At 37.5% G+C, this 19398-nt stretch overlaps 1 protein-coding gene across 1 annotated transcript in view; it reads left to right on the top strand.

Annotated features, from left to right (window-relative positions):
• Window positions 1-357: 357 nt before the first annotated feature.
• Window positions 358-19398, top strand: part of LOC121388074 (adenylate cyclase type 3-like) — a 103527-nt gene continuing 84486 nt past the window's right edge. The window contains exons 1-3 of the mRNA XM_041519286.1: window positions 358-493; window positions 9959-10172; window positions 14952-16503. Coding sequence (XP_041375220.1) covers window positions 15808-16503 — 696 coding nt within the window. The 5' untranslated portion in view covers window positions 358-493; window positions 9959-10172; window positions 14952-15807. The remainder of the gene's footprint in view (window positions 494-9958; window positions 10173-14951; window positions 16504-19398) is intronic.

Below are 19398 nucleotides of genomic sequence, written 5' to 3'. Positions count from 1 at the left end.
ACAACGATTAATATAATATTTTGTAGAGGATGACTGGCCATGGGACGAACAGTCTAGGGCTACTATGACATGGGCCCCGCGTCGAATTATTATGAACTAGTGGTTAAAATGACGAATCAAGAGAGGTTTAAGAAGAAAATAATAATAATAATAATAATAATAATAATAGTAATAGTAATAATAATAATAATAATTATTATTATTATTATTATCATCATCATTATTGTTATAAAGGAAGGGGGGGAAAGTGAGAGAAAAAAATTCCACCGTGTTCAACGTTTTTGAGTCTTGACATAAACCCTGCGTTCATCGCCCCATCTAGCGGCAGTTACAACGTAAATACTTCCGTTTTGTGAGTGATCCGCAACTGGCGTATCAAGTGTGTCCCCTTTGAGGAGTTACCATCTTCATAAATAAGGCTAATATTCGTACCTCGTATTCCTGAATACGAGGAACGAATATTAGCCTTGATTTATGAAGATGAGGAGTTACAGTAAGTCGTTTGCAGCATCACTTTTCATAAAACTAGTCATGCACAATCTATATATGTTTCCCCTACTCGTACTATAAAATTTCAAAGGATATAAAAAGAAAAATATCAAAAACTTCATCTCTCTTTTTAAACGTCTTCTTTTTTTCATGTCGTCTGCTCGTGTAAAGTTTTAATAGTGGTTATGCATCGCCGTCCAAAATAAAACCAAGACTATATACTGTTACAGTTATTTTACGTACAATTTCAAGAAACATGTATTATTTGTTTGTTAGAATATTTGTTTAATGAAATTTACATAGAAATGACTAAAAATTTAATATACCGACAGACTGATCGGTAAGTACAGGTGATCCGGAACTGGCGCATCACCTGTATTCTTAAAACGAAACGTCATGTATCCAGTGTATGGTTATTGTAAGGTGATTCAAAGTGACGTCATTGGAATACTGATGTCATTCAAATTCAAAATTAGCTATATTATTACAATGCTTCGCCACATTAAAATAAAAACTGGTCTACTAACCTTGACCCCTGTCAAATTTCTATAACAAGCGGACAACGTTGTTTACAGTTTGGTATTTTGTTATTTTTCATAATTCTGGATAAAAAAATTAATTTTAAGTTTCAAAAGATGAAAGAAATAAAAAGTACCTTTTGTCAAATATATCATATCAAAAAATTACCGTTGGATATGTTTTATTTACTGTGTACTAAGCCAAAACAAGGGTGCGAAAAGTGACTGTCGTCGACCTTAGAGAAAATGGCGTCGCTTATCAAAATTAATTTAAATTTTAAAAAATCACCCGATTCAAATAATGAACGTTTGCATTCTTATGCGACATAAGTATTAATGAAGGTTACACAAACAATACTACAGGCGTATTTAAAGCTAAACAGAATAAATTCAGTTATGTATTGTTAAAGTATTCATACAAATTTAATTATTGTCTGAACCAAATTGTTAACAACTACAAAAAATTACTCTCCTACCTTTAATTGCCGTTAGATTTCCTCCAAAGTTTGTCCAGACACAAATCGCAAAAAAACCCAGTACAAATATACAGATTCCACACACGAGACTGCAACGATGTCGCCGATATTGTCTTTGCTAAGATTGCATAGTGAAAAATACATGCAGTTTTCTGCCGTCTGCCATGTTGCTTGTTTATGGAATACTCTTCAAGAGGGGTAAAAGCCTCCAAAGTATGTGACACAATTACTATGAAATCGATGATCTCTAGTGGTATCATTAAAATAATGATAATAGTAATAATAATAATAAAAAAAAAAAATATGACGTCATCACGTTTGCTTTTATATCATAACATGTTATGACGTTGTTAGATTAAGTCCTATCCTTTCACCCCTCTTGAAGAATATTCCATAAAAGTCAAAATGGCAGCTGATACAAAATTACATGTTTTTTTCCCTATGCACTCTCAGCGAAATCAATATAGGTGATATGGTTATCATCTGGTATGTGGAATCTGTGTCATTGTAATGGTTTTTTCAAGATTTGTGTCTGGACAAACTTTGGAGGAAATTTAACGGCAATTAAAGGTAGGAGAGTAATTTTTCGTAGTTGTTAACAATAATTTTGGTTCGGACAATTATAGGCCCCTATAAGATTTGACCGCAATTATATTTTTGTTCATGCAAGTATGAACAAAAAAACCCGACGTGCTCACTTCTGTATGACCCACATCGTTTTTTCGGTTCATACTTGCATGAACCAAAAATTTGAAAAAATAATTGCGGTCAATTCTTATATGAATTAGAGTTTAGAAACGTGACATAATGTAGCTAGCGTCTTACAAAGAATGACGCCATGTATCTTGAAATGACGTCATACGGCAAAATACTTGCTAGGTCGACGATACTCGATTTGCATATACAAATGAAATAAATAATTATTTTCTAACTATTCCAGTAGGATTGCAGGATAAAAGAAATAACTGGCTACTGTCGTAAGATATCGGCTTTATCCTGCTCAGGACGAATGGCGAATGCATCTCGGCAGAGCCTTCTTGCATTCGCCAATCTAACTTTCTCAGGATAAAGCCGATATCTTAAGACAGTAACCATTTATTCCCTATATAGGTTAAATTTATTACATTAACTACCATCTGTTCTGTCACAGATGGACACGAGATGACGTCCGATAATGATTTATTAAAATGATAATGAATGTACAGGCGGCGGCCATGCTGGATAGGATGACGTGTCCTATGACCTCATTTACTTTAGAGATAGCAATCTATACTACTCGTTAGACAACTAGTTATATGCAACTGATACCACATCTTCCTTTTTAAGTCTTTGAGAACTTATGAAAGAATGTTATTAATTATGCTTTTTAAATGTTATAAAGAATTTAAATAGATGTACATGAACATGAATATAGTAGGCCGCTGTTTCATAATAGCAATCAACTTTGTGTTTAAAAGAGTAAGGGACCATCTCAAAATTCATATGATGCCAAAAAAGACGAAATGGTTTCGTCGGGGGGGGGGGGGGGGGGGGGGGGGTGGGGAGGGTTAATAATTTTGCACTTGCCATTTCGTCTTTGAAATTTAAGTTGGCATCAAGATTAAAAACCTTCAGAAATGATCGTTTTCCAAGAACAGCAGAAAAACTAAGCCGGCATTCCTCAGGAACACGAACTCTGTGTTCTGTGTGTGTGCCGGGTACCATCCAGCCAATCAGACAATTACATCACCTCCCCTGACGGCCAATTAGAACTCGCGATACAAATATGCATAGCATTTACTAACCAGTCCCACTTACCTGTGCGTAACATTATTTCTTCATCAAATTTTTGTTCGAATCTGCACGTCTTCATTCACCATTACAGCTATCTGTAGACACTAGTTTTTTAAAAACACGATAGAGGGCATGCCTGTTCCGTATCGAATATGACACATCAGGCCTTTATGAATAATTTCATGCTAAATGAACAAACCTTGTTTTATTTTTACTTTTAATTAACCTAATTTATATATAGTTTTGCGTATCATATTTGATACGGGCAGCGCTCTAGGGTTAAAATTGACAACTTTATGACAAATGAAGCAAACAAGAAACAAATACATGAAATAGAAACATTTTATTACTAGTATGCCCTACATGCATTCTGCATTTTTATATATATATACATAATGCACAAATGATACCAAAACATAATCTTATTTAGTCTTCTTCTTTTTTTTTGGGGGGGGGGGGGGGGGGGGGGGGTCTCAAGAGAGACTAAATTGTTTCTTCTTTTTTGGCATCATATGAATTTTGAGATGGTCCCTAACACATTAAGGTAATAATAATTGATCATTAAAGGAGCACCGTCAGTTTGTTTTAAGAATCAAGAATATGTAAACATTAATATCTGAAACATCCAAATTAAAGTCTGAACTGTAAACTTCAGTGATTAACACACTGACATCCTATATTTGTCCAAATATTAATTTAATATTATAAATCGAGTCGTTTTGGTTTAACTGATTGTCTGCCTGATCGAGTTAACACAAAGTTGTCTTGTGGTTGTTCAGCAACATCTGCAACTGGAGAATTGTCACTTGTTTTAGTACACGGGTTATCGTGTGCTGCATCTGTAAGAATTAAATGTCGTCTGTTTCTACGTACTACAGAATCCTTCATCACAACCTGATAAGAACGCGGAGTGGAGTCCTGCCTTTCAACAATGCCTGGTTTAACATCGTCAGGATTTCGAACAAACACGTGATCACCTGATTTTAAACTTGGAAGTTTGCGAACTTTATGATGTTGATCAAATGTCATTTTTGTTACAAATTTCGACGGGTCTCGTCGTCACGAAATGAATTAATGTCTACTTGTTTTGGTAACAACTGATCTGGATGAATCGGTAAAGTATTTCTCAGTCTTCTCCCATCAGTAACTCTGAAGGGCTATATCATCCTGCTAGTGGAGTTGTACGATAAACTAACAGTCCCAAATATGGATCTTTGCTCTTTTTGAGAAAATGTTTTAATAGTTTGCACTGCTCGTTCTGCCTCACCATTGCTTTGTGGATAATGTGGGCTACTTGGAATATAATGAAATCCAGAATTAGCGTCAAGTTTACTGAAGTATCGCGCTCCATTCAGTTGGCTTACAGTATGATCAACAACCGGAATTGTGAAATATTTACGTCTTGACACTTTCATTTAATTTTGGTAAGTCCACACAGAATCTCACCGTATCATTTGGCTTTGGTACATGACCATACCTGCACACCAATCTGTTGGCTGGTCAACTCGCGAAATTACACCGTTTCTTTCCATGCGGTCTAGTTCTGGTTTCACCTTTGGCAATATTGGAATCGGTATTCTGCGAGGTGTATTCAGACAAAAAAGTTTAGCATTATCAGTTAGCTTAATTTCATATTCATCTTTAAGCTTTCCAAGTCCTTGAAATAGCTTTGGAAATTTCATCTTCCAGTATTCTTCTGGAGACACTTTGTCAAGAGTGTTCACACGGCGGACAAGATCTAGTGCTTCAATTGCAGGTCTGCCTAGCAGTGGAATTTGTAATCCTCTGACAACATACACTTCCTACTTTGACGTAATCTCCGACACCTTCAAGGTAGCACTGCATTTTCCTAGAGGCTGATCTACCGGGTCCATACAGAATACGGTTAGTGTGACGGAACATGCTCTTATTTCTTTTCGCCTCTGGCGATATTAATTGTTTTAGAGGGCCGTGTGCGGTCTCAATATGCACTTAAGCCCAGGTGGGCACCTTGTTACGTAATACCTCTGCTCGACGGTCGTCGAGCTGTACTTTCCAATACACACCCGGACCAGGTGCGCATGCCATGTGGCCAGTAGTTACGTAATACCTCCGCTAGTTCGGTACGATCGGGTTTATTTGGCGAACTAGGCGACAGTAAGTCTAGGCTTGTAAGAAAAAAATACCGCTTGGTTACTGTCGAAATATACACATCATAAGATTCGGTTCCGTGTGCTGTCTCCGGACCAGTCTGGGATTTTATAATAAATAGCTAGGGTTTGAGAGATATCAGGGAGAAACATACTGGAAGGCTTCCAGGGAGCGCGTCCGTTTGGACTTGGTAATTATATATTTTCTGCTGTTGTATAACCTTGATGTGATTGATGTGACTTTAAATATTTTAATACTGTGTTATACCAATATTATTTAGACGGTGCTGCCGGTCATCTGACGCAGTAAACTGTAGGCTCACTGTCTAAATAATTATTAAAGCTTAGCCAGTCATCCTAGCGGACCTAGGTAAACTGTAGGTTATTGTCTTTATTGTGATAGGTACCAGTATTAATTCTGTGTTACAAGGTTACGGAAAGAGTAGTAAGGGTTAATTAAAAATTAACCAGTTAGGAATAGAGTTGTAATTCCTTTATTAATTAAGTTCCCCTGGAAGCGTTTCTCAATTATCACACGTGTGGGTGTTGTGTCTCGGTGAAGTGATTAGCATATTGTGTAAACTAGACACCTAGAGATTAACTAATTAAGTGATCAGTTCTGGGTTGTTATTAATTGTTGTTGTTAATTAACTACCATTGGTCCATGCCTATAACAGTACTCGACATGAGTCCACAGGAACCTCACCTTTCTTTTTAATGTTTGGTAGACATCCTCGTTTACCACTGGATATTGCTCTTGGCCTGGATAGCAATGATGATCATCAGAATTATACTGAGTTCATCAAGTCCTTGCGGAAACGCCTGGAAGATTCATACCGACTGGCCAGTCAAGCTGCTGATCAGAGCCGAACTAAGCAGAAGAAGCAGTATGATTCCAGGGTTCGTGGGGCTGTTATCCAGGTTGGGGATAGGGTGTTGGTTCGTACACTTGCCTTTGATGGGAAACACAAGCTGGCAGATAGATGGGAGGAAGATGTCTATGTAGTCCATGAGCAACCAAGTTCTGATGTTCCAGTCTTCACTGTGAAGAAAGAGAAAGGACAAGGAAAGGCAAGAACTCTCCATAGAAATCTGTTACTTCCAGTAGGGTCACTGCCAATTCCCATCAAAGAGACTGATAAACCCGTTCCAGCACAGAGGAAGACATTAGGTCCCAGGAAAGTACAAATTCCTACAGATCATAAAGATGGAACAGCCCCATCTGAAGATGACTCGTCGAGTGATGGATCTGAGGAATTTCAGGAGACAGGTCTGGAGGTAGTATCTGCAGATTGTGGTACTCATATAGCTACCAAAGAAGAACCTGCAGAGGAGACCTTACAGGAGGTTACCACTTTAGTTCCGGATGAGTTAGCCCTGGAACTTGAAGAGGCTCCTGCACAGGAAGAGCCTTCAGCTGCAGATGAAGTCCTGGAGGATGCTGTTACATTTGAAGATCCCTCTGTGACTGAAGAAACAGAAGTAAAGCAGATCACACCGGTTCCAGTTCCAAGAAGGTCAACGAGACCTAGGAAATCACCTGATTGGTACCGGTCAGGTGAGTTCTCCATGACTACGCAAGTACTGAGGGATGGCAGGCCAAATTGGAAAGAAAAGGCAACTTTTCTGACTTCTCTAGCTGCTACAGGTGTTCTTGACAGTATGCCAGACAATGCTTGTCAAGCATGACTTGCTGTAGTAATGGAGAACTCGGGGGCATGTAAATAACGAGGACGTTATTTCACTTAGTGGGGGGAGAATGTAACCTGGTGAATGTTTTATGATTTTAAGCTATGGCACTGCACTGTACAAAATACACACATACACTGGGTTTTAATTAAGGGTCAATACTTTAGGGCAGTTAGTGTAGCATGTTTCATGTTTAGAATACTGACCTTTGACACTGACCAGTACTCACCTACTGACTGATATGTTTGAGCCAACAGGTGACTAAGTACTTTTTGAAATTCACCTGACCAGAAAGGACATGCTTTTCATTCTCTGAAATAGACGCCATTTTGAAATCTTTGAGGTTAGTTTTCTTTATCTTTTCTAATTTGCACTCTTTTTATTAACTTCCATAAAATTAAATGTAATTAATAAGCAATTATAATTTTATACACTAAAGCAATTAAATATAATTTATTTAGATTACATATTTTAGAATTATACATATACATTAATACTAGGTTTAATCTATGAAGTAGTTATATTAATTTGGATTAAGATTGTTTATAGGGGAATAAATGTAATAATTAGTTTATAATAAGGCGTGTAATGGCGTAATTGCGTTCATTTGATATAGATTATTATACTAGCTTAGCTTGTACTTTTTCTACATTTTAGTATATCAGATATGGACGGTGATTTATAAGTGTTTTATTTGTTTTATACCTGCTGATATCTACATTCCCTATTGACGACCTATGTTCTATCGCCCTATCGCCCACAGCGAAAGGTAGACTATTGATTATTGCTCAGGGTACATTCTTGTTTAAGGCCCGTGCAGTATTCTTAATGCACGTGCAGTTCATGTACTTGTAAACAGAAGCTTAGTTTTAATTATATCATATTGTAAATATTTATATTGTATAGCTTAACCTTAAATTGTGCTGAACTTTATGAAAAGAGATGTGGACTTTAGATTATTTATTAATCCTTTATTAATAAATATTAGATAATATATAGTGTATTTATAGCATTAATGAGTAGCATTAATTAAATTCCTTGGTATGTATATTTGGATAAATAGTATATTTTCTTTAAATATACTGCAGAGAGTTGTGTAGTTTTTATGCTTTTGTGTATGATTTTGTTATTTATGTATTTTAATATTCTTGTTATTATTTGTATAGGGTTTAAAACAACACCCTTCTTTCAAATAAAGAACCTTTACACACTGCGTCCGTCTTTGTGTTGAAATCCAGTGTTACATATATATATATATATATATATATATATACATATATACATATATACATATACATATACATATACACATACACATACACATACACATACACATACACATACACATACACATACACATACACATACACATACACATACACATACACATACACATACACATACACATATATATATATATATACATATACATATACATAAATTGTATTGTGGACACTATTATAAAGTGATATTCATCTTCTATAGCATTAGCATTATACAGAGTACATATTCTTTGTGATCTTTCGATGTTTCGACACCTGTCAGATTCTACATTTAATTTATGAGCGCATATTCTAATCTTACATATTTCCTTTATATAACGCGTTGCTACTGGCAATCTTAAATACGTTTGTAATCTAAATTCATGTAATAAATGTTGATATAAAAGTCTTTTAGGCGTTGTCATTGTTTTACTGTAACCTAATTGCTTAAAAAGTAAAACTCGGGTTTTTTAAAATTATAATGTAGATACTGTCGTCAACATACAATAAATTCCAAATACAGTTTAAATAAAGTGAAAATAGTTCCTGCCTGAGATAGTCATGCCATTGTATAGAGATTATTATACGAGCTTGTGTGTCGTACTGATTTTACGAAACGAATGTCAGGATTTTTGTATTGCCCGAGCGAGAGCGAGTGTAATACATGAATCCTGACACGAGTTTCGTAAAATCAGTACGACTCACACGCGAGTGTAATAATTTCTTTATTATAAATATTATTATTGTTGTTTTCTTTATGAATAACAAGACCCAACTCAAAATGTTTCAGCCACAACTAGGAGACGACGAAATGACGTCATATGTCAAATGCACAGACTGAACCATATGGATAATAAGCCGCATTGTTATCCATATAGTTCAATATAACCGAGTGATGCTGAACGACAATTATTCTGTTTAACCAGCTATGTAATCAGACTAGTGCGAGAGAGAGAGAGAGAGAGAGAGAGAGAGAGAGAGAGAGAGAGAGAGAGAGAGAGAGAGAGAGAGAGAGAGAGAGAGAGAGAGAGAGAGAGAGAGAGAGAGAGAGAGAGAGAGAGAGAGAGAAAGAGAGAGAGAGAGAGAGAGAGAGAGAGACAGAGAGACAGAGAGACAGAGACAGAGAGACAGAGAGACATCGTGAGAGAAAAGAGAGAGAGCTTAGATCTTTCCGCCCCCCTTCTCTCAGCAGACTGCCTAGACAGATGAGTGTTTCACCCAGGGCAGTGTGCTAAGCTTGAACCGTAATTGGATATAAACACGAGCAGGAAAATGAGCATAAATGAAATTTTAAAAAAAACCCCATTAATGTGATCGTATTTCAAATATTAGCACTGGCAAACAATCTGTTTATGGAACTATATACGTTTTAATGAGTAATTTGTTTTTTTCCTGTATAGGCGTATGCTTTAATTAGTATTTTATAGATTATATATATAAATCCATCACATTGTAATAACTTCCATATCAACAACAGGTGAGTTTCGTTCTTCGTGTGAGTCGTAGACGCTGCTAAGGTGACACCGGTAACAAGGAACGAAGCTGGTTTGTTTGTCTACTGTAATGATAATTATTTTGCATTGGCCGTAATATTCTAATCACGATACACCTGCTAATTACAGACTTGTGTTCTACGACAGAGCTGCTATCGATTGCAGCTCATGAGACTACCAGTCAGTAGTTAGGAGTGCGTCACTTGGGGAAGAGGTTCCAGAAAGAGCGACAAAGAGAGAATTACAGTTGGTCTACATGGACTAGAAACACAACTGCAGGTGATCTGATGCCGGTTGAGTAATAAGTTAGAGTGGAAGGTCCAGCCAGTCCAGTGCATGGCAAGTGAGTTTGGTGATTATATTATGTATATAGTTTTTGTGTTTGGATGTGATGAGTATCATCAACACCTACTGTTTGTGCGTGCGTGCGTGCGTGTATGTGTGTCTTGTTACCTCACTACTTATCTCATTTTATCCATGCGTCTCTAACTCTATCATTGCCCCAGCCAACATGTTTCGCTGTGTTTCATATCTCTGTTTTTCATTCCGCTCTCAAGGCACTCTCTTTGTCAATCTCTTTCGGTATCTTTCCTCTTTCTCATAAAAGCATGCAATACTGAGAGAGAGAGAGAGAGAGAGAGAGAGAGAGAGAGAGAGAGAGAGAGAGAGAGAGAGAGAGAGAGAGAGAGAGAGAGAGAGAGAGAGAGAGAGAGAGAGAGAGACTAGAGGGAGAGAGGGAGAGAGAAACTAGAGGGAGAGAGACAGAGAGACAGAGACAGAGAGGGTGATATTTTTGTTCGCGTGTATTTTAATACTCTCTTGAGTTTTATAGACTGTATAGGGTTTTGAAACGGAAGACCACTTAATAACCATTAAAAGGAAATGAAATAACACTTACAATCTATGCTGCTCCATACCAGTCCTTGTCAACAGCTGAACATAAAGAGCCAGCAAAAAGAATAGTGGAAAGCGACGTTGATAGATTAGTGGTTATTGTCCATCTTGAAGGTACGACCGGCGAACGTCTGTAAAGCTGGCTATTTCATCAATACTATGGCATCAGAAGGACTGTGAAAACAGTGGTGAGCGCCGATGTTGGTGTCAGCAGTCTCTAGTTAAAGTTACAAACCCTAGGTTTTAAACACTAAGGCATATTTTTCACTTTACTTAGATTTATAGATTATTCGTTTCCATACATCCGAAGTGTTTTCTGACCATCCTGGCATTTTTAATATCACAAAATGCATTTTTCATATTTAGAACAAAAAAACCGGACGTGTGTCTGAGATGTAACGGTTATAGAGTCGAGGTTTAGTCTGTTTTTAAGGGCATTTCCATGTTTCAATGTCGCACCCTTGTTTCACTATGTTGTAATTTATCCAGATGTGTTAAAGATTTCTAGATTAAAGTAACTTAATGTCCATTTTTACGGATTGAAACTAGGTTCTGCGACTTTAGAGGTTATACTCGAACACATTTAATAGCCTGAAGTTTGTAAGCATTCAAACAAAATACGTGTGGTATTAGCATAAAACGGAGCTTTCTAAAATATATTTTATTATTATTAAAGTCCGAATCACATTTTTTTGTATAATAATTCTAAATTGTTCATTCCTATTTTGTCTCGGACCAGACCACTGGTTATCCATAGGCCGGGCCCGGGATAGACATGCCCGAACCCTTAGTGGTATGGGGGCATGTTAACAAGGTACACACACACACACACACACACACACACACACACACACACACACACACACACACACACACACACACACACACACACTCTCTCTCTCTCTCTCTCTCTCTCTCTCTCTCTCTCTGTCTCTCCATTACCATAGTTTGACACCCAATAGCCGATGCATTTTTCGTGCTGGGGTGTCGTTAAACATTCATTCATTCATTCATTCATTCATTCATTCATTACTCTCTCTCTCTATGCATGTATATGTGTATTTAAATGTATATGTATATGTATATGTATATGTATGTATATGTATGTATATATGTATATATGTCTCTCTCTCTCTCTCTCTCTCTCTCTCTCTCTCTCTCTCTCTCTCTCTCTCTCTCTCTCTCTCTCTCTCTCTCTCTCTCTATATATATATATATATATATATATATATATATATATAGTCAATCTTTGATAATTCGATCTTGAAGGGGACGACGAAATAGTTCGAGTTTCAGGGAGTTCGAGTTTTCGAAATTAATATATAAGAGTTAAAATTAGCTGGACGTTTTCGCTTAATATTGTAAGAAGCGTGCACTTCACTGCCTACTTCTAAACTCTGAAAACTATGCATCGCCAGTTGAAAGGCGAATTAAATAACTGTCACCCCAACCCTTTTGTTGGCATCTTCCGACTCCTGTGATACACTTATTTTGCGTATATTGTAAACGTAAGTAAATGATATAATGAATGTTGGTGTAATTTACAGATGTCAAAACATGGTGGAACGTAACTAACCAAATAAAACACTGAATGCCGAATAACACTTAGTAGATTTGTTCACAAAATTATTTTAATAATTTTTATCATTTTAAATAAGAAAAATCATTAAAAAGCACTAATGCAAATCAGGAACTAACATTTATTTTAAAAAAAAGACCTAACAATTATTACAAGTGCTTTTTGAAGTTAACCAGACTGTATCTGAATTATGTATGACGCCATGTACAAACAATTCAATTCAATTCAATTCTTTATTCACTCAGACCATATATCAGGCGATCTATTATTCTGTAATTATCACCTTAATCCTCGACAGCCCAGACCACCCAAGTCAGGCGCGCTTCGTCTGATTGACTTGATTGACAAGTCGGTCGTTTTTAAAATACTAACAGCAACGACAGTTTGATCAATCCACACGCGTCGAGTTTTTGAGGTGCATAAACAATTAAATCTTTATGGCGGGACTAAAGAATTATGTCGAGAGGTCGAGGTTATCGAGTGTTCGAATTTTGAGTATATATATATATATATATATATATATATATATATATATATATATATATATATATATATATATATATTGACATCAGTTTATTAATTAACGATGACACCAAATATAGTAGGTGCTCTCTTTAAATGTTGCATCCCCTCCCTGAAAACTGGAGAGTCTTTTTGAAACGCTGTTTTCCTCCTTCGAAATCCCCCCCCCCCCAAAAAAAAAAAACACAACAAAAAACCCCACTACATCTGCCCCTGTTGCCATTTGATTTGTTTTTTCCCCAGCAACAATAGGCGAGCTTAGACCAGTGTTTGCTGTAACTACGTTAGAGATGTATGTACAATAATGCTCTCATTGTATTGCGTTTTAGCCCACAAAACCCATCTGGCAGTTCCATATCGATCAGTCCATTACTGCTATATTTATATATATTCCCCGAGTAGTTGTATTCACAATTTGTCAAACATGTTTCATCTCCGACATTAAATCAGACAGAGAACGAATGCCTAAGAGAACGGTACGAAGCTAATATCAATATTATTTTAAACCAAATGGATGTACATAAACCATTAAAAAAGGCAAAACGTATTTTCCTTTTTACCGACTTCAAGTAATGCGCGGTAATACGTAAGCTGCTTTTAACGTCCGATGAAAGGAAATATGACTCGATGATAAGTGCGCTCCGTTGAATGAGTGGTATTGACCGCAGCCATTATATGTTACTGCTCTTGCTGGTTCTACACGACTGGTATATCAGAGGCCATGGTGTGCACTGTACTGTCTACGGAGAGGTGTTTAATATCAAATATATAATGCAGTGCTGACCATCAGGATGCAAAGGGTGTTTGGTTCCGGTTGACCAAGTTACTTCAAAGCGCTATTACGGTTTTTCATTTACCATAGTTTGACACCCAATAACGGATGAATTTTTCGTGCTGGGGTGTCGTTAAACATCTATTCTACTCCATTATATTTCTACTCTACTCTACTCTACTCTAGTCTATACTATTTTATTCAAAACGCTAACATGTTCTAAAAAAACCCAAACGTTACAGCTATAAGCAGTATATCAATGCACTAATACAGTGCACATACAATTATTTAAAATGCTATATCTTGCATTTAATGTACCTGCTAAAACACGTTACATTTAAAAGATAAACAGAATGTTTTAGTAGTAAGTCACAGTTGTGCCATACATAATTTTAAAACCCCCAAACAAATTCAACTATGGCCGGTTTCCAGGCACTAACGTATACCTCATAAATAATGTATAGCAAATTTAATTATTTTATTGAACATAGGTGAGTGTATTTTCCCAAACAATCAATATCACATATTACTTCCAGTCAGGGTGGCAAGGAAGGACATGTTTTATTTAACGACGCACTCAACACATTTTATTTTCGTTTATATGGCGTCAAACATATCGTTAAGGACCACACAGATATTGAGAGAGGAAGCCTGCTGTCGTCATTTCATGGGCTACTCTTTTCGATTAGTAGCAAGGGATCTTTTATATGCACCATCCCACAGACAGGATAGTACATACCACGGCCTTTGTTACACCAGTTGTGGAGCACTGGCTGGAACGAGAAATAGCCCAATGGGTCCACCGACGGGGGTCGATCTTAGACCGACCGCGTAACAAGCGAACGCTTTACCACTGTGCTACGTCCCGCCCCCATATCACATATTACTTCCAGTGCTGGTAGCAGTCGCTGCTCAAACTCGGTACAGTGAGTTCTCGTGGACCAAATGCTATAAAGTCTACGAGACCTCAGAGTACAGTAAAGCATGGTACCACTAGAATGAGTATGAAGCAAAAACTGATTGCCAGCAATACCAGCATTTGACCACTTCCAAATTTACTCAGTTGAAGAAACATATTTTGTTACGTCACTAAAGGTACATAAAGAGAACTGAATATGTATTTAAAAAAAAAGTAAATTGGTTTAATATCATATGATTATTACGTTTTGTTCTTTTTTTTTTATACTTCTTAACCTTTTTTTTTATCGTAAATACGAAAATTGGTTTATTTTGGTATATATTAATGGTTTATTTTCAAATATTTTTAATCTATCATACCATCATAATCGTGGCTTGGGTACTAATGTATATTGTTGCATTATTTTTCATTATTATTATTGTCTTTCTCTCTTTAGTTCACTTATCTGATGCTACAACTCAGCTTTGTCGTTAACGTGAAGCAGTGGAGGAGTCTTAATAAGTTGGAACCTCACCTTTCAAAAGCAATAAAACATGTCTCAATCAGTGACGAGGCTCCGACTCCGATTGACAGCAGGTGCAGATACGTGTCAGTCACAACGATCAATGACTTAATACGTCCAAAAACCCCAACATCTCTTCTGCTAACAGACTAATGCATATGACATGTGACGTATCCCAATCATCCATGCTTTATGGAGTACACCCTAAAACACAATCGATGACTGAAATACATAAATGGCTGGAATGGATTTAGTGACATGGCAACAAAAGTGGCTCTAGCAGAGCTAAACGATGAGATGAGTAATTTTTTTTATATATATAAAGCACAAAACAAACAACAGAGATAAGTTGTGTGTTGTAAAAGAGCTAGGCAAAGAACAAGAATAAGAAGGAAAAGAAAACGAAAACGACTTGAAAGTGTTTCATAAGAGATACAAAATAACACATTTATCGAGATTCTATCTTACGGGAGAGACAAAAGTTTTATACTAGAACAAACCGACAGTCTGGTGTAAATGTTCTTTGAAAGAGTTAAAAGACAAAGAACATAAGGATGCTTAAGCACAAAATGACGCAAACTTGTATTTTAAAAGAGAGCTGAAAGATAAAACATCACAATATACATTTGAATAACACCTAAAAGACCAATAAAGTGACCAGAAAGTATTTTCGAAGCGAGCCAACAAGATACCTGAACTACACTGAGGAAGAAAGTATTCACACAATGAACTAGGACACACCAGCCGTCAAATACTAAGCATTCATTTGGTGATCTAAAACGCCTAAATAATGTCGACAAAGATCTACACAGATGACTCATCCAGTGCTGAATCAAGAGGCGAGCATCAATTGGAGCGTAGATCAAAGGCCTCCAAGAACGGGGATCACAATTCTCGGGAGATGTTGGAACATCGGCAGCTCGAAGAAGACAGAATTGTGCCTGTGACCGAAGACTACAGTCCCAGGCCGACATTACGACTGATTCACAAGGCGTTCGAGGACGAACACGACGAGCGACTGTACCGAGACCACGTGAAGCAGCAGAAGATACAGCTGTTGGACTCCATCATCGTGTTCTCCATCTCGTTCTCCGTACTGGTGATCGTCACACGATCGCTCGCAGTCCTGTCGAACAACACCGCTGCCATCTCCATCCAGGGAGCCGTCATCGTACTGGACACGTTCCTGGTGCTGCTGGGCAACACACGACTCATTCCATTAAGGATTACGTCGAACGCCATCTATGTTGTGTGGCTGCTGTTTGGTGGACAGATTTTCTGTGAGCTCATCCTTAAAGTGGACGACCTGATGCCGGACGAGAAGGTTCTGTGGGTGTCGCTCCTGATCTATCTCACCTTCATAGTGCTGCCCGTCAGACTGTACGCGGCCGTGCTGGTCGTCGTTGTCTTTGCGGCAGGTGACGCTGCTGTCGTCAGCGTGGCGCTAACGAAGAGGGCGGACAGCAGGACGGTTCTCATCAATCAGGTAAGCATTTCGAAACTACACTCTATTCTCTCAAAGGTTTTGTCCATAAAAGACTGAAGTGTCCCAAGCCCCCGTGCAGACTCAATCTCAAATGACGTTACATGCATACAATTTGTATGGCGTTGTCGTGACATTAGTGTTTCAGACTCTATTAGAGTCTCGAGTCTAGACTCTAAAAGTTTTATAAGCACTAGGCCAAGTTCAAAGTGAGTATACGGCATCAGACTGTCAAATGTCATGACATTCGATGAAGTATGTTCAGATCTTGTCAATAATAGATTTTTGTAGTAAATCAATATTTAACCCAAACAGGAATAACAAAATATAATTATTATTGGCTACTGGATGTTAAACAAAACATCAAAACAACAACAGCTTGTATATCAAATACCATGGCATGCGCTTCCCTGTCTTAGGAATGGTGAATATAAAAGATCCCTTGCTTTTCATGGACAAATTAGCGGGTTTCCTCTCTGAAACTATATGTCAGAACTATGAAACGTCTGACATCCAATGGCCGATGATTAGTAAATCAGTGTGCCCTAGTGGTGTTAAATAAAACAAACTAACTTAATCCTCGATCTCGAAGTAAAGTGCTCTACATCTGAAGAGCTGTCTAATCATATGGAAACACATCTCTTAAAGTGACAGACCTAAGCATTACGTCGTATTCGTTTTTACTATTAAAGCTGGCGGGGTTTTTGTTGATAATTTAAATTAGAAGTATTTACATGTTATTATTTAGAGTATACATTTTCGTACATCTTAAGTGGTTTTGGTTATCCAGGTTTTTGTAATACCCCAAAATGCCTTTTTCATAATTCTAAAAACGCACGTTCTTGTGAGAAGTAATGGTTATTGAGACAAGTTCTAGTTATTTTTAGACAATATTTCCCCTTTTAAACATCACAGACTTTAGCTTCTCTCTGTTATAACCTTATCCAAACGTGTTACAGGTTAGTAGATGAACTAAACTTAGTGTCCATTTCCACGGGTTTAAACTAGTCTGCTCCTTTAATGTTTTGAAGGGCGGGACGTAGCCCAGTGGTAAAGCACTCGCTTGATACGCGGTCGGTTTGGGATCGATTCCCGTCAGTGGGCCCATTAATCTATTTCTCATTCCATCCAGTGCACCACGACCGGTGCATCAAAGTCCGTGGTATGTGTTATCCTGTCTGTGGGATGGTGCATATAAAATGTCCCTTGCTACTAATGAAAAGATGTAGTAGGTTTCCTCTCTAAGACTATTTTTAGACTATGCCAAAAATACCAAACATTTGACATCCAATAGCCGATGATTAATATATCAATGTGCTCTAATGGTGTCGTTAAACAAAACAGACTTCTTCTTTAATGTTTTGGCATTTCAGACTTTCACCTGGTGAAATTCTATTTGGTATAGCACTACAAATAAATTACGGTAGCATGTGCTACGTTTTGTCTCAGAGAACAGCTGTATTGCAGGGATTTACCGGACGCACAAAACTTGCGTATAGGACGCACTAAAACTTAACTGGACCCGCAAAAATAGAGATACTGCGTCCCGTGGGACGCATAAAATATCTGACATTTTCAGTAACCCTGTCCTCTATCAAAGATCGATCATTCTGTGTAACACACTATTTCTTTTCTACCTATAAACTGCGTATTCAAATGGGGATTCCCCATATCGAAAACAAAAAGTTTTAATCCCTTTGCTGCGCTTAATCGGGTAAAGTTGGTACTTTCCGGAAAGAGGTCGCGGATTTGCGATCATTCGGAACTTCTCGTCAACAGGCCGAACACAATCGGAAATTCCCGGGCGAATAAAACAAATTGGTTAAATGTTCTGATTTGCATTAACAAACAAGTAGCACGATTCATAAACAAACAACGCATGGTATTGTGAGTATCATTTAGCTTGCAGGAAATGGTTCAAATAATAATACAGATCAAAGTGAAATGTTGATTTTGAAAGAATAAACAATGAATACCGACATTGATTTCCCGAAAGGAAAAACAACAACAACAACACAGCTTGTTAAATTTACTTTAATGAAACATATAGTATACACGTGATTTGTTGTCTGCAGCTCTCTGTCGTTTGTGTGGTTTTGGGACCCTTTGTTTTCAGGTTGGGACCCCCAGAAAAGAAAGAGGTGAGTCCAAGGGACCCCCATTTCAGAAAAACAAGGTAAATCCCTGGGATGGTGCATATAAAAGATCCCTTGTTGCTAATCGAAATGAGTACCCCATGAAGTGGAGACAGCAGGTTTCCTCTCTCAATATCTGTGTGGTCCTTAACCATATGACTGATGCCATGTAACTGTAAATAAAATGTGTTGAGCGCGTCATTAAATAAACCATTTTCTTCCTTCCCTGTCATTGGCCTGTATACATGTAGACGTAACCCAGGGGTAAAGCACTTGCCTAATGCGTGGTCAGTCTAGGATCGATTCCCGTTGGTGGGCCCAATGGGCTATTTTTCTTTCCAGCCAATGCACCATGACTGGTATATCAAAGGCAGTGGTACATGCTATCTTATCTGTGAGATGGTGTATATAAAAGATCCCTTGCAATTAATGGAAAAATGTAGCGGGTTTCCTCTCTAGGACTATATGTCAAACTTACCAAATGTTTGACATCCAATAGCCGATGATTAAATCCCTGGTATTGATGGATGGATGATGTTTTAGTATTATGAACATGACCCTGGTTTCTAGTATGTCACTTTTGTTTATAACCAACTGATTAGCCGCTGCTATCTCTAAAGCTGCTACTACACTAACTAGCAAACGGTCAAATCCAAACCATATCACTCGTGGCTTTTTAAAAATAGCTTATAAGTATGATGTTTACTATTACTGTCAGTATAAACCAACGTGATGGCAATACTGATGTGTTTTATACTGGTGT

Source organism: Gigantopelta aegis, chromosome 2 (assembly GCF_016097555.1).
Source record: "Gigantopelta aegis isolate Gae_Host chromosome 2, Gae_host_genome, whole genome shotgun sequence".
Classification (NCBI taxonomy): Eukaryota; Metazoa; Mollusca; class Gastropoda; order Neomphalida; family Peltospiridae; genus Gigantopelta; species Gigantopelta aegis.
This window is presented reverse-complemented; position numbering and strand designations above follow the sequence as displayed.